The sequence below is a fragment of the Nannobrachium achirus genome (assembly GCF_963921795.1).
Source record: "Nannobrachium achirus genome assembly, chromosome: 2".
Lineage (NCBI taxonomy): Eukaryota > Metazoa > Chordata > Actinopteri > Myctophiformes > Myctophidae > Nannobrachium > Nannobrachium achirus.
The window spans coordinates 41,822,809-41,848,555 of NC_137811.1; the positions used below are offsets into that span (position 1 = coordinate 41,822,809).

General features: G+C 43.0%; 1 protein-coding gene across 1 annotated transcript in view; it reads right to left on the reverse strand.

Annotated features, from left to right (window-relative positions):
• LOC308298458 (neural-cadherin) overlaps positions 1–25,747 on the reverse strand; it is a gene marked incomplete at both ends in the record, with an annotated part of 162,219 nt that overhangs the window by 107,884 nt on the left and 28,588 nt on the right. The window contains 7 exons of the mRNA XM_080742061.1: positions 5,450–5,622; positions 11,180–11,350; positions 11,695–11,863; positions 12,343–12,515; positions 16,871–17,013; positions 19,996–20,245; positions 23,725–23,836. Of these exons, the coding sequence (XP_080598187.1) occupies positions 5,450–5,622; positions 11,180–11,350; positions 11,695–11,863; positions 12,343–12,515; positions 16,871–17,013; positions 19,996–20,245; positions 23,725–23,836 (1,191 nt within the window). The remainder of the gene's footprint in view (positions 1–5,449; positions 5,623–11,179; positions 11,351–11,694; positions 11,864–12,342; positions 12,516–16,870; positions 17,014–19,995; positions 20,246–23,724; positions 23,837–25,747) is intronic.

The following is a 25,747-nucleotide window of genomic DNA, read 5'->3' on the forward strand; positions in this document are numbered from 1 at the left end:
AAAGAAGAAAATTAACACTACGACTAAGACTAAAATATTTTGATATTTAGTCGACTAAATATCAATATCAATAGTACCGTGTTGAATTATTAGCAAAAGAAGGTGATGGTGGAGAAACTGAGAGATTAAAAAAAGATACTGAGAGTGAGAAATACAGACTCAAGAGACAGGGGGAGTTGTCATCGCTGTTAAATGATTGTCTCCAGGAGGGGAAAGAGGTGTGGTTGTTAAACAGATCATTGGTGTCTGAAAAGAAGAGGAGGTGAAAAGAAGAAAGGAGATGACATTCACATGAAAAGTAGAATAGTCAGCATTATTCATAAAAGTCATTAAACGGGCCTTCTGAAGTGCCACTGTGAAAGGAGAGATGGACTCACTCGCTTTCCTTTTCTTTTTTTCCCCCTGAGTTTGACTTTGACTCGGAAGGTTGCAGAACTCCACAGGGTGTGGGGATTCACCAACCCCCCCCCCCCCCCCACACACACACACACACACACACACACACACACACACACACACACACACACACACAAACACACTCAGAGATGACTGTACAAGACCATAATGACAGTGACACTGTTCAGCACAGTCAGCAGGAAAAGTTAGAATGAGAGAGAGAGAGAGAGAGAGAGAGAGAGGGCAAGAGAAAGATGGGAGACTGAGAAAGAGAGTGAGAGGTGTAGGAAGGGAGAAAGACAGAGAGGGGGGGAAAAGGAGAGCGATAAGAAGGGAAATGAAAGATGAGAGTGAGGGAAAAGGGCAACACAAGACGCTACGAATGCAGCGAAAGTACAGAGTGAAAGGGAGATTAAGGTCTAAAATCAGCGCGCTGTAAGAGAAAGTGACACATCACAAGAGACAGAGGAAAGAAAGGAGGTAATGTAGAAACTGAGGGAGCCGGAGAGAGAGAGAGAGAGAGGCGAGCAAGAGGAAGGTTAAAAGTATAGTGGAAAGTAAAACAAAGTAGAGTGAGAGAGGGAGAGATTAGCATTTTAGGGGATATGGAGAGACGGTGACAGAGGGAAGGAAGCGTTGCACATGAGGGATGGAGGGGGAGAGAGAGTGTGTAAGGGGGGAGACAGGGTACAAAGTCGTCGTTGTCGGGTGGAAACCTTGTATGTCCAAAACCGTGCAGTTTAGGTCGTTTTTAAAATGATAAATCATTTTAAAAACGACCTAAACTACTGAAAATAGCCAATCTACAAGCACACAACGCCTCGCGGTGCGAGGCGTTGTGTGCTTGTAGATCGGCTATTTTCAGTAGCTTTGTGCGACAGTCTTGTATGATGAGGCAGGGCTTTACTTTACGAGAAAAAAAAGTACAAATTTGAAACTTGGAGATACGAGGTTTCTGCCCGACAGTGACAAAGTGAGAGTGCAAGCGTGGAGATGGGGCCTGATAACTACAGTACTCCTGAAAGCACCTCTGTCTCTGAGGGGCTACGCTATGGTCTCTGGTGCACATGGGTGCGCACGCACACACACATATGCATGCACGCACGCACGCACGCACGCACAAGGGGCACACACACAAACATACGGAAACACACACACATTCTCTAATACTCCCTTTCCCCTCATCAATAATTCTCAGCGCCTCGCCTCATGGCCTCCCTACTCCCATATCATCACTGCAGATGAGAGCTGATGAAGGTGAAGGTAGAGGAACATTGGTCTGGGTGTTCTCACTTCTCAGAATTGTGTGTTTTTGTCGCATCGTGAGCCAATCATTTGATAACCGGTGTGTCTTTCGGATTAAACCTGTCTCTTGGTCACTTTGCCATAACCATGTTTCTCTAGATCACCACCTGGTTATTCTCTGATGCATGTGCGTGTTGCAAGTATGTCTAGATATATCTTTTGAGAGAGCAAAACAGAGAGACAGAGAGAGGGACGTACAGTAGTAGGCTAGAGGTATACAGTCAGAGGAGCATTGGCTATAGGGGACAAGCTGAACAATCGCGTGGCAGGTTTTCCACAAAGACCAGAGCCTATAAATAAAATTGCACAGTGTCAACACCCCCCCCCCCTCCACCACACACACACACACAACAATGAACAAGTTGCTGCAGCCAGGTCACTCTAGCACTGTTTCCCAAACAGTGGGTCGGCAGAGAAATGTTTATGGGTCACGAGTAAATATACAACTTTTAGCATTTCCTACACACATTTAAAAAAAAATACCAACTTTTCATCAATTCAAGTATTTTGATAAATAAAATGAAGAAAATGCAATAATTTCCATAAATAGATTTAATAAAAGATCTACAACCTCACAATGCGGCACAAAGCGGCGCGTTGTGAGCTTGTAGATCTGCTATTTTTACTAGTTTGGGTCCTGGACAAACCTTTAACGCTTCCAGTGCCAGCCCCTAGATGGCGCCATAGAATGCCAGGCTTTCTCCCATAGGCGACTGCATTAGCATCCGGGGACTCACGTTGCAGTGACGCGCTCACGTTCATGCACGTCATGGAAAGGTCCCGGATGATAATGGCTACAGATTAGCTATTCGCATTTTGTCATTTTAAAGATCATTTTTCGGCGATTTCGCCGTAAATAAACCTCGCGCCGCTTCCCTAAAAACACAATCCAGAGATATGGCCCTTCAAAGATGTGGTGTTTCATTGGATTCGGCGGCGATTCGCGGCGGCATTCGCGGGTAACGGCCGGCCGGGCGGCCCCCGGATTTCGGACACTGGCTTGAAAATTTAGGCCCAGGCTTCAGAAGGCCTCGGATCATTTTATTCATTTCATTAAAAAAGCCGAACTAATTCGGGATCGGCACACTGGACTACGTTCCGGAAGCGGCGCTGAACATTCGGTGAACATTGGGGGGCTCAAAAATGTATTTTAAACCATTTTTAATGGAATATATCGTCGGACCATGTAAAATGGCTAGCTGGCTAGCGTAGGACGAGCCAGGACCACCCACGACTCTACAAGCAGCTCAGGGTAAGTCAATTAATAATAAAAAAAATTGTATTGGATTGAAATAAAGCCGAACTAGTTCGGGATCGGCACTCAACAAGTTAATATCTCTTTTGGGTATTGCTAAAAAGTTTGTGAACCACTGCTGTATATAGCATCTCTGCCAGTTGTGAACCTTCTGCATCGATGCGACACTTCATGCATAGTGCTTATGTATGAACCCTATAGATTCTGTACAAGACTCGCAAGTCTGTCTAAATGCTTTGCACCAGTTCATTGCTCATTGTTAAAACTTTTAAAACAAACCTGCATTGCAGAACTAATCCAGACCCTTTAGGGCAGACCTAATACTGGGGCAGTGACATGGTTGGTTTCCAAAGCAGCAGGCGTGCTTGCAGGTTTGTTCTAGTTGTGGTCTAGCAAATACCTTGCATTTAAGTCCTGCGCAGAGACTAAAGGTGTTGTAGGTGGAGATCTATACATACATTTGAGTATATGATAATATACATTTGTATATAGCGATTTTTGGTTCATGAAAATATTTTTTTCAAGTTTGCTTCGGAAATTCTAATACACCTGCTTATACTGTATCTGTGCATGAGTCTATTATGTATAACTTTTTTTCGCTGCGTTTTGGAAATCCGAAATCCTCGAAAGCATTTATTAGGCCAAGGAGAGAGAGAGGAGAGAGAGCAAAGGACCCAGTGGTGACAGAAAATCGGAAAAAATCAACCCTTGTCAGAAAATAAATATGAAATGGTGTGCAAACGTGCTTGACATAAAGTTAGGTTGATTTTTGTATTTACACGCTCTGAAATTCACTCTGATATTCGGCCCGAAAAACGCAGCAGTGCATGTGCAACGACCTTTACTGTAACTTTACTAGCATGGAGTATGGAGATTTTATACTTATACTGTACTTTTCTTTGTTTTCAATTTGGATCCTCAGCACAAAGGCCTATTGCCCTGGAAGGGGGTCCGCTCGTCAGTGATCCCTCGCCAGGTTTCTTAATTCTTCTTCACTTTCCTGTCTTGGGAGTTTTTCCTTGCTCGATGGTTGGTTAAAGGACAAATAAATATATGTGAGGTGAGTCTCTGAGTATGTTACAGTACAGTGCTGTGCTTCTCAATACAATCCATACTGTAGGTCTGTAGCTCCACACATAAATGTAAAATTCATAGCTCCATATAAATATACATACACAACAAGAGAAATGCTGTTCTCTACAACCTGTCATGTTTGATATGGAACCGCTGAGGGAAACTGGGAAGGAAAGGCATATGTTTGTGTGTGTGTGTGTGTGTGTGTGTGTGTGTGTGTGTGTGTGTGTGTGTGTGTGTGTGTGTGTGTGTGTGTGTGTGTGTGCCTGTGTGTGTGTGCGTGTGCATGTGTATGTGTATGTGTGTGCGTAGTGCGTACTGTATGTGTGCTAGCCTCACTAGATGATATCATGGGTGAGAGGGGAATAGTTGCTTGCGAGCTTGCAAAGACAAACAGATGTGCAGGTTCTCTTTCCATCCATCTACTTTCTTTCACTCTCTCTCTCTCTCTCTCTCTCTCTCTCTTTCTCTGCTCTCTTCCAAAACACACAAACACTAAAAGCTACAGAAAATGAGAAACCTCAAATGATGAGAAACTGTGTGGTAGTGTGGTAACTGTTAAAACTCATTCACTGCAAAGAATATTTGACCAAACTACTAACCACTGCCAGCTATCTTTTGTTTTTCCTAAACTTTTAAAGTAGTCAGTCACCAAATAGTCTTCTTATTTTTCGATCGATCCGAGCGAGAACACGGAAGCAGAGAAAAGGCAGATTCTGTTAAAATAATAAATCGCACCTGCACCTGTTCGCATGGTATCAAACACAAACACACGTGCATATCTCCTTGCTTATCTCCATACATGGAGTTCCGTGCTCATACATACATACATACATACATACATACATACATACATACATACATACATACATACATACATACATACATACATACACATACATACATACATACATACATACATACACATACATACATACATACATACATACATACATACATACATACATACAAACAAAACTAACTTTTCAGGAAGCGGATGTGTTCTTGTGTTTCAGTTGCGGCGTGATTAATTTATTTACACCAGATGGGGCTGTTCGCTTACTTCGCTAACTATGAAAAAAAGTCAAATCCATCAATGGCGCAGTGGGGCTATTAAAAAAATAAATCAGAAATCAGTCAATGGCAGTGATTGATCATGGATGTTTTCAACTGAAATGATCTTCATCATACAATGAAGGCCTGTCCATACAGTCTCCAACCACCAACGTTTTCGTCGGAGAGTTCCAACTGTCCGATGTGCAGCTTTCCGAACTCAAATTCGGGGTAATGCTTTTCAGAAGTCGCGAGTGACGTCATTTTGTAGTTGAACCGGACCTTTCAGAGGAAAAGTTCAGTGGTTGGAGACAGTATGGACAGCCCTTGAATGTAACGTCCTGACATTTAGCGTGCGTCTCTGACCTGTGAGATGGGGTGGTTGACGTACACCCAGCCAGTGCTGGGGTTGATGTGCAGGTAAGCCGGCTTCTGATTGGACAGAGAGTAGGTGAGGGCCGCGTTGCTCCCCTGGTCGTCGTCGTGTGCTGCCGCTCGCAGGAAACTAGTCCCCACCGGTGTGTCCTCACGCAGGAAGTCTAGAAGGAGTGGATGGGTTGAACGTAGCGTTAGCACTGGGTTGGTGGCAGTCTGGGCAGTATATGTACGCCTGGACAACATGTACTGTAGATCTGTAGCTTTATGCACTGTGTATAGTCGTATATAGACTGCGTAGGGTTTAACACTCGCATGACTGAGCCTGATTTTGAGATTTAGAGGTTGAATGGGTTTGCTCAGGAAACTCTCAGAAATGTGCCCTGTCATGACTTTTCCTAAACATACAGACTCAGACTGAAATAAGTAAATAGTAAAAATATAAATATTTTTGAGTGTTTCCTGAGCAGTCTTCATTCATTTCTAATCATCTCAAAATCGGTCAAAATGACCTGCTCAGTCATGCAAGCGTTTTAAGTGGTTAACTGAGTATTATTATTAGAGTATTACTCCATTTGGACATTTCCACATTCTCAGGTGCCGGCAGAGTGCGACACCGGCGAATATGTGCCACTATTCAGGCAGAGGCTGAAATTCCTAAAAGGGCCTTTTGGTGAAAATATCGAAAATAGCAGACCTCTAAGCTCACAACGTGTCGCAGTTGGCTATTTTCGGTGCTTGATACCACACTGAACTAAGCATAATACAAATCAATACTGGAGATGTGGCATACGGCATGGATTTCTATACTGAGAGGGCAATTCTTTCAACATAAGATGCTGCATTCAAGTACAGGAGAGTGTGGACAAGGCAATTCTGCCTTTAGGTATGGCATGGAAAGAGCCAAAGAGGGCATTTGCATTTCTTTCACCACAGTAAAAACTGTATTCATGGTCTGGAGAGGGCACTTTTTACATACGGATAAAAGGGCAGGGGCGCAAGCCCCCTTTGGTGTCTATGTGTGCACGTGTCGCACGCCGTCCCCAAAAAGTAAAGGTCGCTCCCCGACCGTGCTCTCAGATGTTTTACATTTTAGAGGTCAAGAAAATATTACAGAAGGGTTGAAACAAGCGTTTAAATCTCTTTTTCAGACAGCCTGTGACCAGTCAACCCCCGTTCGCAATCAGGGGTGTACACAAAATTCTGGGCCCTGGGTACAAGGATTCACTCACATTCTGTGCTTTATCTATTGAAAAATAGCAGATATACAAGCTCACAGCTGCGAGCTTGTAGATCTGTAGAGCTGAGCGATGTGTATTAGAAAGGTGTATTTTGCTATTAACTCATCCCATCCCACGACCATAATAGACAGCGAACCTCTTCAATTATTTTTAAGCATCCTGCGCGATAGAATCACATTTACACTGCATCTAAAGACTCCACCTTTTGCACAAAAATCGTGCATTTTTACCCCAATGTTCCTAGCAGCTTCTCCTGAAGCTATTGTATTTGCACGATGCACACTTTGTAGAAAAGTAATGTGTGGGTTTAGTATGCAAATCTTTCCCCAGAGGTACTGCCACGCAATTTTCGTCAGCAAAGTATCAGGTTACAGGGACCGAGAGAGAGAGACAGAGAGAGAGAGAGAGAGAGAGATGAGGGGAGGGAGGAGGGGGGAGCAGCTAGCTAACAGCGTGCAGCAACGGACGCGAGCGAGCGAGAGAAAGAGAGAGAGAGGAGGGGAGAGGGGAGCTGCTAACAGCGTGCCGTGGAGGGACGCGACAGAGAGAAGAGAGAGAGAAATGAGGGGAGGGGATGGAGCAGCTAAGCGTTAACACAGCAGACCTCTCTATGAGCAGTACAATATCTAGAACAATATCTTCATTGTTGGTGTCAAAACATGAGGAACACATGCGTTCAGGTACGTCCCCGAACACAGACCAACAAAAGTAACAAGTAAAAGTACTCCAGCCCAGCCTTCTTCACAATGATCAAAGAAAAAGTCGCCAATTCAACAAGTAAAAGTACTCCAGCCTTCTTCACAATGATCAATGGACAATGATCGCCAGCAATAAGGATTGGAAGAAGTGTTGTTTTCTACAGTCACAGCTGCCGTTGGATCCACTTTCATGAAGCAATGTTTTGGTGTGTTGACTCAAAGCCGTGAAAAGGAAACATGTCAGACAGACGCAAGGTTTATATGCTGTTGCACACGCACGCGTGCGTGCACACACAGCGCGTATGGTACGAGTCCATTTGGTACCAGAGTGAAGTTTTTCGCGGAATAGGACTGCACCATGCTAAAAAGTAAAAGATATCCCTGCCGTCTCTCTCTCTCTCCCTGTCTCTCTCTGTCGATGTCAAGCTGTGTTTGTGTGTGTGTGTGTGTGTGTGTGTGTGTGTGTGTGTGTGTGTGTGTGTGTGTGTGTGTGTGTGTGTGTGCGTGCGTGCGTGTGCGTGCGAACGTACTGGGCTGTTACACCGCAAATGTTGACCTATAGAATCTGGTGACAATGATTGCGTTCACTGCATATAATATAAACAGACGTTAATAAAGTATTGGTGAGGCGATGACGTGGTGTAGGCCTATACTGTTCTCTCCAACCCCCCTCCTCCCTCCCATCCTCCCTCCATCCTCCCCCCATCGGTAAAAAAAAAAAATGTGTAGGAAAGATTTGAGTGACTGTGAAAGAACTTTCTCCCAATGTAAGATTAAGACATCATACTTTATATAAACCCTATTATATTAAGCCTAAACGGTTCTGCCGCTGTGTAGAACTGTTTTTAACAGTTTTTTACTTTAAAAGTAGGACCCCCAAAGGAGGACCATACAGATGTATTTAGATGTATTTCCTTTTGATTTTAAATCACATTTCATTTGTACATTTCCTTCATAAATACAGGGAAATACATATACATTTCACCCCTTTAAGACAGTTTTTCAGTTGCTTGATTCAGATTTAGATATTTGATATTAATTGTATTAGACACACCCCTTACAACACATTGTTACTTCAAACAACTTAACACTTTGGAAACAAATGCCTATTTAACATTGATGGCAACAACATTGGTTACCTGTCCACTGGACCTGTATTCGTCTGCATGGATTACATTGCATATATATATATATACAGTGTGTATATATATACATTTGTTTAAATCTCTGTGGCAAAAAATAGCGGTCGACAGAGATCTCCATATATGGACAAATCAATTTGATTGCTGGTATACGGCGAGGGCCCCCGGAGGGGGCCCGAGCTCTAGATTTGAGGGCCGAAATTCTAGTTATTATAATTATAATCAGAATTATAATTTTAGATTCAACAAATATGTACTGTATGAAGGTCATGGCAATGAAAAAAAATGAAAAAGACAAGACTTCAATTATATTCCTTATCGTAACGGTTGGCCCTATCGGGTTAAGCTCTGAGCTCTCATCTCATCACCATACTGTACACAGGTATTTACATAATGTCATGGGTGGTTCCAAAATTTACTAATTAGCATTGTGTAATGTTAGTGTCAGCGTTAAGTGTTTGCTGGCAAAAAAAGAAAAGAAAAAAGACAACACAACATGTTTTCTTTTTGGCATTTCTGGGGCACACACTGCTACATCATCAGTTATTCAAAAGTGTTGAGAATGAACCAAAATGTTGCTGACTGTAATGTATGTCAATACAGAATTAACCCATGAAGACCTGAACAATACCTAAAAATGTCTTCTAAATCCTAATGGTTTTCTGAAGAACTTATGTTTCTTCATCTGTGGTGCTCAAAGTTTTTTTCTTTTTAAAAAAAGATTTGTTATTGGGCTTTTTGCCTTTATTGATAGGACTGACGGGAAATAGGAGGAGAGATGGGGAGTGACACGCGGCAAAGGTCGTCCGGATCAGGAATCGAACCGGCGACGCCACCAGGGATTCATGCCTATGTGGCAATGCTTAAGTGGTATATGTGCCTGGACCAGTAGGCCAGCAGACGCCCCAGTGCTCAACGGTTTTAGGCCATGGCTACACGGAGCTGGATATTTCATATATCCCGTTTTTTCAGATATCCACATAGAAAAATATCTAGGTCCACACGGAGCTGGATATTTCATATATCCCGGTTTTTCAGATATCCACATAGAAAAATATCTAGGTCCACACGACAAAGATATCTAGGTCTAACAAGCACACACACAGTAAAGTCTTCAGAGATATCCAGGTTCCCTGTCTACATGGATCCAGTGAATCAGATATTTTTCAATGTCTTCACTTATTTATCCGGTTTAAAGAATATCCAGCTTCGCGGCTGAAATATCCAGCTTCATGTGGCTGCAAGCCCCAACAGCACAAAAAAATGTCTAGCTTCAGAAATATCCAGCTCCGTGTAGCCATGGCCTTAATGTCAAGGACTCCTAGAATTATATGTATTTGACCACGGACCCTCATCTAAAAAAATGTTGTTCCAGGAACCTCCCAGAAGAAAAAGATTTTAGTTAGAAGGGTTCGCTTTAAAAGAATATATTATATTCAAAGACTTGCCCAAATTTGTAAAAAATAGCAGATCTACAAGCTCATAGCGCGGCACTCGGTGCCGCGCTGTGAGCTTGTATATCTGCTATTTTTGAATAGCCAAAGTATAAAAAAGAACGGTTAAAGTGGTTACGTGACACAGATGCGTTCCGGAGCTTAGCGGGTTTAAACAACACACAACAACCACACAACAACAACAACAACAACAACCTCCACCAGGGGAGAAAAAAACTAAACAGCGAGGCAGATTCAGACGCCGTTCTTGTGTTTCTCTCATGGATTCTCATCCTGCTGTAAATGAATGCGTGTCCTAGAAACATTTCAATCTGCCTGTTTAATAGTTAATAAGGGACCGGGTGTATTTCCATAATCTGATGAAAATAACTTTTGACATGACGCTTATCAAAACACATATTTGCACACGCGGAAAAACAAACAGGGGCCCGCAGGGAGTCCGTGTGGGGAATGGCGGCAAATATTTCATCAGTCTTAACAGCTTTTCAGGATTAGGAGACAGATGTTGAAAAATCTATGAAAAATAATGATTTTTTTGGAGGGGTTCTATCAAATGCAGCTTCTCTAAAAATCGATTTTTACCACAAACAACTATAAGCCACATACAGTATAACAGGGTCAGCTGAAAGTTTCTGTCGATGATCTTTGCACTTGTGATATTTAGTTGAGGTGAAAAACATGAAACAAATATTAGACCAGAAACATGGGAACAAAGGCAGACTGATACAGGAACTGAGATGTATTTGAATCAACAGTATAAATGCAAGGAGTCAGATTGTTTGTGTGTCCCTTTTATGCCCATATAAGGAGATATTTGATATCATCAATATGACGTATACTGTGGTACTGGCCTCTAAGTGCTCTGACCACTGGTGCAACGGGTACTCTGGCCACATAACTGACGGGGCATGCCGATGGGCATCGTTCTTCTAATTTAGCAGTGATTAATTAGACTAAATAACAGATGACTGATTTAAAAATATGACAGTGATGAAAAAAGGGTTAGCAACTAGGTCGATGCTACAGTTTGACAAAACAACACTCACACTAGGCCCCGTGCCGCAGGCGTGGTGGTCCGGGCACTGTAAGCTGCAATGCCTGCCTGACAGCGTGTTGCGGGTCCGACAACCCTTTCCTGTCAGTCTATGTCCTATCAATGAAGGCATAAAAAAGCAACAACACTCACACTGGTAGCGGCTGTTCTCGAACTTGGGTGGGTTGTCGTTCTGGTCAGCGATGAGGATGGTGATCTGACAGACCCCGATGAGGGGCTCCTGGCCCTGGTCTGTGGCGGTCACCGACAGGGTGTACTCCCTCTGGCGCTCCCGGTCAAAACTCACCGTGGTGCTGATCACACCTACAGGAATGAACACGCCAGTCAACAAATAAGAACTAGACTAAAATGTGAAGGAGGGACTAGTGGAGAAGAGATCCAGTAGAACTAAAAGACAAGCCATTTTATGTTTGGTTGTGCTCATTTTATTTAAATGATCTTTTCTTTTCAAAAATAGCAGATCAACAAGCTCACAATGTAACACGCTTTGAAGCGACCCCAGTAAGATCCGCTGATATTATGCACCAGCTAGTGGGGATCCTGATAAACTCGAACTAGCAGATCAGGTATTTTTCTGTATTTGTCTCACTTAGGTGGTTGGTTAAACTCTCAAAGATTTCACGAGAGTTGGATTTTATAAGACTAACCTGTGTCAGGGTCGATGTCAAAACCAGACGATGCTCCATCCCGATGCATGATGCCGTATTTGACCTCTCCGTTGACCCCCATGTCGGCGTCGTGTGCGTGGACACGCAGGACGAAGGTCCCTGGAGGCTGGTTCTCCAGGACGCCAGTGTTCAGACTGTAGTTTTGACACTGTAATGACATTATTATGGTGTTGTTGTATATGTTTATTACAGCGTAATAAACATATTTATTAGGAACTGGACACTTCTTCAAGAGGACAGTCATGCAGTGTTGATTTCGTCGACTAACACTATGACGAACAATGTCCGTCGACTACCTTTTTTCAATGACGAAAACTGAAGAAACACTACATAAAAACGTTGACAATTTCATCAACAAATAAAAACTCTACTAAAATGTTAGGCAAGGACTAATGGAGAAGAGGATTCAGTAGAACTAAAAGATAAGTAATTTCCAATTTTATGTTTGGTTGCACTCTAAGAATAGCATATCTACAAGCTCACAACACGTCGTTCTGCGCGCGCACACACACGCACACACACACACACACACACACACACACACACACACACACACACACACACACACACACACACACACACACACACACACACACAGCACACACACAGCACACACTCCTCACTAACCTCCTGAAAGACCGGCTTGTTGTTATTGATGTCATTGATGCCAACGATGACCTGGGCAGAGCTGCTGAGCGGGTAGGGCCCGCCGGACGCGTTGTCGTCCGTGGCAGTGATGTTGAGGACGTACTGGGGGCCTCGCAGCCTGGGAGGTGGGCTCCGCCGCAGCTTAATGATGCCTAGAGGTGACGCCGACAAGGCAAGGTTATAATAGTTTTTCATTATATTTTAGTTTTAGTTCGTTTTGACAAAACGTTTTATAATTCAGTTTGTTTAAATTTGTTTTTAGAGTGGGTTTGCTAGTTTTTATTCGTTTTTTATTTTTGTGACACACTTTGAAAACACACTGTAGAGCAGATTAATTCTTGTTATGCTTGCTGTGTCAGTAAAGTACGGTACAGTTTCACTCACGTCTTCTCATTGTGAAGCATTTTGGTAAACCTACTGTATCACAACATACTGAACTACTAATTCTTGATGATGAAATCAGTGGCCAATATGTTCATGTAAAATTAATCTGACATAAAATCAAGCCAAACCAAACAAATGTAGCTTGTAAGTGCACTATACTGTACAGTATGTGCCTGTGTGCTGTGAGCGTGTGAGCATATGAGCGTGCGTACGTTCGCATGTGCATGCGTGCAGTTAAGCAGTGCAGCAGTGCAGGCTGGATGATAAGCCAGACAGGGGCTTAAGCTTCTGCTATAGAGTTCCCTGCTTCAAGGAAGGAGAGAGAGAGAGAGAGAGTGCATGAGAGAGAGTGAGAGTCTTGTAAACAGATGATAATAGTCAGGTTGCTGATGCACAGCAGGCTGTGTTAAGGGAGCATGAACATACAGTAGGCACAGATAACTCTCAGAAACATGTGAGTGTCAGAGTGGAGCATACAGCTACTGTATGTATGCCACGACTCTATCTACACACACACGCGCGCGCACGCGCACGCGCACGCACGTGCACGCGCACGCACACGCACACGCACACGCACACGCACACGCACACACACACACACACACACACACACACACGCATTTATGCATGCATGCACGCACTCAACCAGAGCTGTGCAGTGTATTACTGCAGCAATGTGCATGAACATTATCTACACAAATGTATGTATGTACTGTAAGTAAACATACAGGCACATGAAAGAGGATTTAACAACATCGTACGATTTTCAAGAGGAAACTTGTTGGGAGACCTACCTGTGTGTGTGTGTGTGTGTGTGTGTGTGTGTGTGTGTGTGTGTGTGTGTGTGTGTGTGTGTGTGTGTGTGTGTGTGTGTGCGCGTGTGTGCGTGCGTGCGTGCGTGCGTGCGTGCGTGCGTGCGTGCGTGCGTGCGTGCGCGCCTGCCTGCCTGCCTGCCTGCCTGCCTGCAGTGCGTGTGCGCACGTGTGCGTGTCTGTACATACGTGACTTTGATTTATGACAGAGTTCAACAGACAACAAAATGCTTGGCTGTGTTCATGTTTCTCTTTGTTAATGTCTTGTTTTGCTGTGTTCACTGTGCAGGTGTCGCATTGTTCATTTGTGTGCATGACAGGCAAAGACACAGAGAAAGAAACAGAAAGAGAGGATGGAAGAGACAGAGAGACAGAGACAGAAATAGTGCTATTCCACAGCAGCAGCATCTTGATGAGAATAAATTAATTCATGTGCTAATATAATGATCAATACAATACCTACTTATTGATGATGTAGGTATTTAGGCCCCATGTGTATTGACTGCTACCGAACAATTGGAGAGATATCCAAATCCTTATGGAACTGTATAGTAATTGTCATACCGTATATACGTAGCAGTGTTTCTCAAACTTACATTTCAAGATCTCCCCTCAGACAGTATACAAATGGAACCAAATGGACCCCTCAGGGTCCATTTGGTTCCATTTGTATACTGTTAGAGTTACAGACTTGTATGGTTTAATTTAGACCCCCATAAAGGAACCTACAAAATCCCTGGAATCCACTTTGAGAGCCACTGATAGAGACTCAATTACAGTATGTCATGTGGAGTTTCATGTGCAGTCAGCAACAGTTGACTGTTTTCTGAACTTGTGGAGCCCTAATGACAAGTCTACTCTACTTCCTACTCCTGATTCCAGGCGCACTGCTGTGCTGTCCATTAATTTCAAGGACTTGGTCACTTGGTCACTCAGAGGTATTGCAGCTGTTGAGGCTGTCCTCATACATACGGACATACAAACACACTCGGTCAAAAATAGAAAAAGACTGCTGCCTACATGAGTGCACACTGTACATACAACTACTATAGATGTGTTAGTATTAGTTTTTATGTCCATCAACCATTAACCATTGTGTCCATCAACCATTAACCATTGCTCCAATCATTGCCCACATAATTAACCTTTCCATCGAACAGGGTCATGTCCCCCAGGACTTCAAACTAGCAAAAGTAACCCCCCTGCACAAAAAAGGTAGCAAACTAGACCCTGGAAACTACCGCCCCGTTTCCATTCTTAGCTCCATATCCAAAGTCATGGAGAAAATAGTCTACGAACAGATTGCAAGATATCTCGATGAGAATAATCTGATTTACGAGTTCCAATCTGGATTCAGAAAATCCCATTCCACTGACACATGCCTTCTCTATTTGACTGACCAAATCAAACACGAAGCGGATCAGGGCAAATATAGTGGCATGGTCATGATGGACCTCCAGAAGGCATTTGACACCGTGGATCATGCTATTCTTATTGAGAAACTAAAAGCCATTGGTCTTGACAGCGCAGCAGTGAGCTGGATGCAATCTTACCTGGTGGGGAGGGAACAGGTGGTGGAGATTAACGGAACCCTGTCCCCCCCCTCCCAGTAAGCTGTGGTGTTCCTCAAGGTAGCATACTGGGACCTCTGTTGTTCCTAATATACGTGAACGACATGGCATCTGCTTGCGAGTGCAACCTGTTCCTGTTCGCGGATGACTCGGCTCTCCTAGTCTCGGGCAAGGACCACTTGCAGGTTGAAAAGACACTTAACTCTGAACTGAGTAAGATCTGCACATGGCTTAACGACAACAAATTATCAATTCACCTGGGAAAAACCGAGTCCATCCTCTTTGGATCAAATCATAACCTCAAAAAGGTAGATGACTTCACAATCAAAGTGGGTGACAAGGTCATAACACGAAAAAACAAAATCTCTTACTTAGGATGTATCCTTGAAGCTAATCTTTCCTGCGAAAAGATGACTTCAAAAGTAATAAAAAAAATCAACCAACGCACTCGTTTCCTACAGAGGATCGCCCCAATGGTCAACTTCAACACATTGAAGACCATAGCTGGTGCAATAATCCAGCGACTCCGTAGTCAAAGAGGGACGCCCCACAAGCCCTTAAAACTAAACTCCAAACAGCCCAAAATAAACTAATTAGGGTCCTGCTTAACCTTCCCTATCAGACTCACCTCACCGCTACTCACCAGTTAAGAGTGGGGTGGCTCAGAGTAGATGACAGAGTACAGCAACTTGCAATGGGCCTGGTGTACAAGATACACTACACCACTATGATACCCAAGTACCTGTCAAAATACTTTATAAACGTTAAGGATGTCCATAATTACAACACCAGAGGCAGTGCCACAGATCACGTTCAACCCAGAGTCAACTCAAAGAAAGGGTCGAACTCGTTCTTCTGCTATACCACAAAAATGTGGAATGCCTTACCGAAGGCCATAAAGGAGTGTGGATCACTAGCATCCTTTAAAATTGCCCTGAAAAACCACTTACAGGCAGCAGCCGTTCGCAACTGGTAAAAAACCTAGCCCAACCCTACCCTCCCTGCCCCTTCCTTGTATATACTTGTATACTTGTATATTCCTTGTATATACTTACTGTTTGTTTAGATTTACTGTATATTCCTTGTATATACTTACTGTTTGTTTAGATTTACTGTTTTCTTTTCTTTTTTTCCCCCCCCTTTTTCTTTACATATCTACTGCATAGTACTGTGTTCTATTTGTCTGTCATTCAATGTTATATGAGATACTTAAATGGTTTCCTGTTGAAATAAGCTTAGTCTTTTCATGGATCTCCTTTTAGTAGACCTTGTACCAGTGAACTGTACCGTCATGAATCTGTACATTTTCCTATGCAAACTTCTAATAAAGCCTTCAATCAATCAATCAAAATCATGCGTTATGCAGTCGTACAGGCAGGAATAGAGGGGCTTATTTGTATGCTTGTATGCAGGGACATGCAGAGAATGTTAGAGAGGCAGGGGCTGACATTTCTAAAAGGGCCTTTTGGTGAAAATATCGAAAATAGCAGACCTCCAAGCTCACAACGCGTTGCTATTTTCCATGCTTGATTTCTACACTCAGTTCAGGAGAGTTTGGACAAGGTAATTCTCTTGAATGCTGCCGTCAGGTATGGCATGGAAAGGAGGCATTTGCATTTCTTTCACCATAGTGAAAACTGCATTCATGGTCTGGAGAGGGCACTTTGGTGTCTATGTGTGCATGTGCCTGCTTGTATGTGTAGTGTACAATTATTTGACGTATCGTCTGACTCCACCCACCCTTCTGGTTGTCCAGCTGAAAGTTGCTGTCCTCGTTCCCTCCGGTGATGGCATAAGAGACACCGTCCCCGTCAGGGTCCTTGGCATGGACGATGGCCACCAGGGTCTCTGGGCCGGCGTCCTCGCTGAGGAAGGTCTTATAGCTGGGGGGAGAGTAGAGAGAGAAAACATGATTATCAGGTATTATGATTATACTAGGAGGAAGATTTTTTCCAAAAAAGTATACAGAAAGATTTAAATTGGGTTTTTATGTGGCCACACCCCCAGTTCATTAAGTATGCATGGATGTCATGGTGGGTGGTGACCCAGCTGAAGTTAGCCACACCCCACAGTGTTGGGTGAATGGTAATTAGGGGAGGAGTTGATTCTGTGATGTAAAAGTATCTGTATTTTTTAACTGACACTTTTGACCACAAGGTGGAAGCCTCCAAGTGAAAACAAACAAATACCAAGAGAATACATAATTGCTCATAAAAACCACACCAGGGGGTCCAATGATGTACTTTCAACCTCCTAGACACATGAAAAACAGAAAAAGTACAAAACTATGGCACCACCTCTTTAAGTAAAAGTATCAATACTGAAATGTAGAAAAATTATTTTACAAGTACTAGTCCAGAATTCAAAATGTACTTGAGTAAAAGTACAAAAGTATTGGCATCAAAATGTACTAAAAGTACCAAAAGTAAAAGTACAAAATGTTTGAAAATAGCAGATCTACCAAATGCGGCCTGATGACACATTTTATGAGGCCTGCGGATTCATTCCTAAATTGTACTATAAACGGCCCGCCAGCACCGTCAAACAAGAATATTTTATAGTAGGATTCCTTGTTCCCTGTTGTCTCGTGCCTAAGGGGTCGAAGAAAGACTATTTTGTTGTATGTTTTACCTTGCAAGTCTGGTTACATTTGGTAATGTGAGTTATTTGTGTTTCGTTCAGAGCACACACCTGACGAAAAACCATCGATATTAGATGTTGATGATGATAGTTAAATAAATGTGTAATTGCGGTGCATATGTATGTGACTTTGTTGTGGTCCAACCAAAAGTACATTTTGTCAGGAGTCATAGTCGGCCCTTGGGTGTTTTAATATTTTCTAATGTGGCCCCCTTTGAAAAAACAATGGAAAGTAATTACATGACTTGTGTTAATGTGTGTATTTGTGTGTGTGTGGCTGTGCATGTGTTTGTGTGTATGTGTGTGTGTGTGTGTGTGCATGCGTGTGTGTGTGTGTGTGTGTGTGTGTGTGTGTGTGTTTGTGTGCGCGCGCGTGTGCGTGTAAGTGTGTGTCCTCAATGTCTTTGCTCTTGGCTCTTCTTACTAAATGACACCTCTTATGTGATTACAAAACGCCAAGATGAGAAGAGAGGAAAAGAAGAGACTAAGAGAGTGAGAACATGAAAGAAAAAAATAAACGATGAATACAGAAACTAAAATAGTGCAGGTTGTAAATGAAGGAAGATGAAAAGGTGTGAAGGGGAGAAAGAGGTATGGGGAGGGGAGAGACAGAAAACATGTCAGAGATAAAATAGAAGAGAGAACGTTGTGACACGAAAACAGCTGCGGTTAAGAAGATGAAAATAACCGCAAATCCCTAAACGTGTTAACAAGAAGAGGGTGAGAGACAGAACTGGTGAGAAGAGGTATAGAGAAAGAGAGGTGGAGGAGAGAGGGGAGAGAAAGTAGAACCAATTAATGAAGTGTAAATGGAGAGGAAGGCCAGAGTGCTAATATGAAAAATGTTCAAGAAAATATATAAATACTACATGAAATATGACCGGCTCAGTGGCCATGTGGTTAGAGCGTCCGCCCTGAGACTATGAGGTTGGGTTTGATCCCCAGCTGGGTCAAAATAAACACGCCTCTCTTAACCCTGTAAGACCCGCTGTTGCAGTATCAGTAACATTTGTATTTTATCAAAAGAAAAATACATTATTTTATTTTTTACTTCTCCTATCACCTAAACATCACCATTGGATCCTATTGTTTAGTATTACAATGCCATTGGCCACGATATTTGCATATAAATACCCCCCACAGAGGCTGACATTCACGCAACTTCAAGATTCTGGACGAACAACATCTCACTATTTCACTGAAGCTATTCCTCACAAAAACATAAATAAAATGTCTGAAATTCTTTTTTGGTGATCATTAGAATGTCTAGAACAGTGGTTCTCAAACTGTGGTACGTGTACCACTGGTGGTACATGGACACCCCTCTAGTGGTACTCAGGAGTTTCCCCAAATTAAGAAAAAACATAAGTGGAGTGAAATATTGATATTATACTACAGTTAGTTCTTCTGACCAAGCAATTGATTGAAATAGGCTGAAATGAGCATGAGGACACACCTAGCCGTTAATAGAGGATTTGAGAACGGATTCATCACATTAGAAATATCATCGGTTTGCGTGGGATGTTCACAAATGGATACATCTGTTTGATGACCCGGTCATCAAATTATTGGCTTAGAAATGCAACAAAAACTAAAAAAGTCTCCATTAATTCAAGGAATGAATTGGCCTCCTGTGTTAACTGTGCATATATGGTGTGTGTCTACGCACCTGTATTTTAACATAATGGTGGTACTTGGAGAGACACATATTTTTAGAGGTGGTACTTGGCGTAAAAAGTTTGAGAACCACTGGTCTAGAACATATAACATAAGTTATTATTGTGAAAGATATCCCCCAAATGTAAATTAGGGCATGATTTATAATTGTAGCTTTTTGGCTATAAAACCTTACAAAAACTTTTTGTTTTTTAAAAACATTACATTTTCCTCTCCAAAGTACTCCTACAACACCATCTGAAAGGTTGAAAAAATGTTTTTGAAAGTAGAAATTAAGTCCCTGCGACATACTAGAGTCATGTCCAGGGGGTGTACTTAGGATACATAGGATCCTTCCTGCCCTATGGGCCTCATGGCTCAGCATGGCTTACTTTACATGAAACATGACAAACAGATAGAAAGGAAAGGTGGTATGCTTGGGACGGGTCTGCATTAGCCATCGGGAGATTCAGGATTATTTCCAATGTTTTGATTAAACTTGAGCTCATAGACTGGCTGCTAGTCTAGACATAAACACAGACAGACAGGCAGATCGATAGATAACTTACATGCTCTGGGAGAAGACAGGCACCTCGTCGTTACTGTTAGCCATACGGATGCGGACGGAGGCAGTGCCCGTCCGCGGTGGCATGCCAGCGTCCACGGCAACCACCACAAACTCGTACATGTGATTAGGCCGCTCATAGTCCAGCCGCTGACTGGGGCTCACCACGCCCCTGGAGGTGATGTCAAAGTCAGCGCTGTGGACGAAATAGGAGAGCTCCGAATTTGCACCCGTGTCACAGTCCCTGGCGAGGACTAGAAGAGAAGAGAAGAGAAGAGAAGAGAAGAGAAGAGAAGAGAAGAGAAGAGAAGAGAAGAGAAGAGAAGAGGGAAAGAGACTCTCAGTTTACTTGGTTAATTGACTACCTTGCATACAGTGTGCAATAATATGGTTCTCCACACCAGTTCACACAGCCTTTACAATACAAGCTGTCCATATTTGGGCGTAACTTGGACACACACATGCCACAAACACACACAAACATATGGATAGACTAGGTAGACACCTACTTTTCTTTTTTTATATAGGGATTTCTTGACCACAAATGTTTGTGATGTTATTTAGATACAGTAGCATGTTGTAGCATGTAGATATATGCTAGGTTTGATATTGACCTGGTATACTAGTTTCTAGTTTTCTGAGGTACTACATTGTAATATTTGCACTCTGCTTAAGTGACTATTTACCTTGTTTGTTGAAGTAGAATTCACGCTAACTCTGCTTGCAGTAATTTAGCAGTTGTAAGTCGCGCTGGTAAAAGAGCATCTGCTAAATACCAAAATGTGTCGATTGTAGTGTCTGTGTGGCCCACATGTAGGCCTATGTTTGTTGTTGCATGGGTCTGGAGGCATGTGTGTGTGTGTGTGTGTGTGTGTGTGTGTGTGTGTGTGTGTGTGTGTGTGTGTGTGTGTGTGTGTGTGTGTGTGTGTGCTTCATTAAATGTAGAGCCGCTAATAGCAGAGCTCTCCAGGCTAATGATTAGCATTTATAATGTTCAGCTGTGGACCACAGGCTAGCTAAATTATACATGGAAGGGCTAGAAGAGCATGAGTATGTGTGTGTGTGTGTGTGTGTGTGTGTGTGTGTGTGTGTGTGTGTGTGTGTGTGTGTGTGTGTGTTTGTGTGTGTGTGTGTGTGTGTGTGTGTGTGTGTGTGTGTGTGTGTGTGTGTGTGTGTGTGTGTGTGTTTTAATTTCTGTGATTATGCTTAATAGCGTAATCCAGGGTTGCTGAAGGGTTGTGTGGGCGATAGAGGTGGGAGAGAGAGAGAGAGAGAGAGAGAGAGAGAGAGAGAGAGAGAGAGAGAGAGAGAGAGAGAGAGAGAGAGAGAGAGAGAGAGAGCATGTATTTTGCATGCTATAGGGATGCACTGTGACTGAATGACCAGGAGTGATAGACATGTCTGTCGATGTGGCCAAATGCAAACAAGTCTCCTATTCACCATAATTGAATTTTCATAATCATGCCCAGTGCCCACACATGAGCGTGTGCACTGTGCACGCATGTGTGTGTGGATGGATTGATATCTGTCTGTCTGTTTTTAGCAAAAAACTAAAGCAGAATTCTGTGTGTTGCAATTAAAGCACACACACACTCAGACAGACACCCAACCCAAATGGGTCTCTTTGCACTGTCTCCGCTCTATCTCATCATTTTTCATTCATTTTCATTCATTCCAGTTGATTTTGAAAGCTAAATTGAATTTAGTTTTAGTCATATTCATATTTTATTCATCTGAAATGTTTTAATGTTAGTCTAGTTTTAGTCGACTAAATATCATACAATTCTAGTCGACTGCGGTTAATTTAGTCGACTGAAATGTATCGCCTATTTTTGGAGTGTGACACCCTCACGCAGCAAGTATAAAACAAGTTGTCTTTTAGTTCTACTGAATCGTTTCTCCACTAGTTCCTCCTGACAGACAAATTGTCAATGTATTTAGTCCTAGTTTTAATCATCATAGCTTAGTTTTTGTTAATTAAGTTCTTATTTAGTTTTCATCAGTGACAAAAGGTAGTCGATGAACATTTTTCAACACAAGAAATCAACACAGCCTCATTCAGTCTTTATCACTTCCTCCCTCCATCATGTCCCCCCCCCCCCCCCCTCCTTATCATTCTCTGTGAGAGTTAACAATAAACCCTTTTGCAAATCCCGCCCCATTCTGCCCTGTTACTATGATGGGACATTAACCCTGGGCAGATTGTTTTTATAGTGGAAGTGGATGGGATTTTTTTTCCCTTCATAGCCTCATTACAGCTATATAAAGTACCAAAGGAAAAACACCTAGGTGATATTAATAAAAAGGGAAGACAAAGGTACAGTAGTTACATTGCAAAACAGGGGATTTACCCGAAAATATATGTTTTAATTTGTTTAATCCCAGTGGGACAGAATCCTCTTTGCAGATTCTTTTATAGTGGTAGTGGATGCGATTTTTTTTCCCTTCATAGCCTCATTACAGCTATATAAAGTACCACAAAAAACACATCTACGTGATATTAATAAAAAGGGAAGAAAAAGGTACAGTAATTACATAGCAAAACAGTAGTTTTCCCCCGAAAAATAAATGTTTTAATTAGTTTAATCCTCTGGATCAGAGATAGAAAGAGAAGCGCATTGCATCTTGGGTACTAGGAAGAGGACAGAGAGAATGTTTCTCCTCACATAATAGGCTGGCTTTTCGTAATTCTGCCCATTTAAATTATATGTACCCAATCGTGACTCTTAGACCATTGATAAGGTACATGTGAACTAGTTTGTTGAAGCTTATTCGTTATGATGAGCGAGATCGCTTGACGCTTGCCGTCGCTATCACCGTACCGGCCGATCTCCGTGTCGCGCAGTGCGGACAGTTTTTGAAAGCCTGAAGCAACATTCTCCACTGCACAAACTCCACCCCCGATAGCAAAAAGTGAATGATTTTTTCTGGTTGGCCAGTCAGGGAGTCTCAGGGACCAATCAGAAGGCTGACAAACGGTCTATTAACACTGACAGCTTGATACTTGCATGACTTTAGTCTAGCATGCTAATTAACAGTGCACTGCACCGCACGCTGTCATGTATCTGCAGATATGGAAATGTGCCCAACGTGACATTTAGCAATGTTAATTAAAACAAAGCCAAATCCTCCAATTTCTACACGGAAAAATCAGTTGTGTTAATTAAATTCTGAGAGTGTTTAAAAATGTACAGCCGCAAGCCAAGGGTCCATTAACACTGGGGACTTTACTGTGTGGTTATGGTCATATTAATGAAGCTCTTCCACTATTGTGAACCTTGGACGGTGGATTGGTGTCTGTATGGACATCACTCTATTAGCATTTACATTCAGCACTAGACCACCAACCCTGCTGTATAAAAGGAGTTACTACGTCATGGGTGGGTGTGGGTGGTTGGATGCGCAGCGCACGCTACTAAAAGCCCTGATTGATTGATTGATTGATTGATTGATTGATAGGAGCAGGTCCTTGTTCCTAGAGCTTCACAAAGGTCACCTGCTCCTCTGCATGCGTGCACGGCTGTGTCTGTCTGTCTGTCTGTCTGTCTGTCTGTCTGTCTGTCTGTCTGTCTGTCTGTCTGTCTGTCTGTCTGTCCCTCCGTCCAGCCGGCCCTCCACACACACACACACACACACACACACACACACACACACACACACACACACACACACACACACACACACACACACACACACACACACACACACACACACACATAGCGGTGTGTGTTACCTTCCAGCAGTGAGGTTCCAGGTGGAGTGCTCTCAGGGATGTTGTCTCTGCTATAGATGGAGTGAGGGAACTCTGGAGTGCAGTCATTCTCATCTGTTATATGGACAACAACCTGGAGAGAGAGAGAGAGAGAGAGAGAGAGAGAGAGAGAGAGAGAGAGAGAGAGAGAGGAGAGAGAGAGAGAGACAGAGACAGAGAGAGACACACACACACACACACACACACACACACACACACACACACACACACACACACACCCAGAGAGAGAGAGAGAGAGAGAGAGAGAGAGAGAGAGAGAGAGAGAGAGGAGGGGGGATGAAGTCATTTTCATCTGGCAAATGGACAACATTCTAAGGTGAACACATACATATACACGAGCGAGCGCGCACACACACACACACACACACACACACACACACACACACACACACACACACACACACACACACACACACACACACACACACACACACACACACACACACACACACACACACACGTACACACACACAATCACTGGACTTATGGGAGGTCCGGAAGTAATGGATAGCATAAGTGAGGGAGAGATATGGAGAGAGAGAGAAATGTCTCTGCACTTTGATGAATACAATCACAGGAAGTCACTTCACAAAATCCAAAGTCAACGTCCTGTTACACTGAGAGAAGTTACTCAAGTCTGACCTTAATTGTATACCATTGTACCATAATAACTCAGAGTTAAACTGACACCAAGGATCTGCGTGTGTGCGTTTGTGCGTGCGTGGGTGCGTGCGTGCAGATGACGGTGAAGTGACAACTTAAGGACTTTTAAGACCTTTTTAATACCTCAGAATAGAGAAATAAAAAGAAGAAGAAGGAAAAAAAGTGAAACTAAATGGAATGCCTCAACTCCTACAATTCCAAGTGCTCGTCAGGGTGGGGGGTCCCCAGTTCAAATTATTTTGGGGGGAGTCACGGCCTGAAAAGGTTGCAAACCACTGCTATAGAGGAGGGGTGAGGCCAGGAGAAAACAGAAATAATTAACAGAGGAGAACAGGAGGGGGCGAATGAGAGCGGGAAGGGGTTACGTTAGGAAGAGTGGGCACCTCGATCTAAAATGTGCTGTTTTGTTCAAAATGTTAAAGGTGATACACCATGCATTTAAAAAGTATTTATGTCATATTGTTAAAGTCCCAAAAACATTTTTCAAAAGGTTTGAGGCTAAATGACCACTCCTGAATAGAGAGCCTCTCTCATTTTTGAATGGCTCTCAGAGCATTTTCAGCTGCAGTACCACCTTTGGCCTGAACTGTGCCACCCCCCCCCCCCCCCCCCCCACAAAAAAAAATGTTTTGAAAAAAAAAAAGAAACGGCCGTCAAGGACGGCAGCGACGGCAGCAAATCTGGACAAAAAAAATCGATTTAAATCGATTTAATTGGGGGACGGTTAAAATCGATCTTTTAAAAAACGAATCGCGATTCGACCAACGTCTAACGTCAACGTCTAACCCCCCGGCTCCACCGAGCGCGCCGAGCGTCGCGTCAACGGCAACGCTGGAAACAGGGAAAAAAGAATTTTAATTTTCCGATCTACGGTTCAAGAGTTACGGGGCAAAACGCAAAGTGGGCCGTTATAGCGCCACCATGAGGCCGAGTGATGTAATTATTTTTCGATTCATTCTTAAAATCATTATGAATCTCCTCTCCGAGGTTTGAAACTGTAGCTCCTATGGTTTACGAGAGAAAAATACTTGAATGTGATTTCTTGCATTGTCCCATTATAAGTCAATGTAGACAATTAAGCGTCGTTTTTTGCCGATTACGTCGGCATGGTAAGGCGGATCGGAACGAAAGGTAATAGCACACCATTCCCGGCCGAGCCGCACATTTTGATGTATATATTGCGCGAGTGGCGTAAATGGTGCGGCACTAGTTACGCGCCGAAGTTTAGGCTACATACAGACAGACACGGACGGACAAAGACCCACACACACGGCCACGTATAGGAGCGTTGTGACCACCGCTCAGAAAAACAGGATTCCTT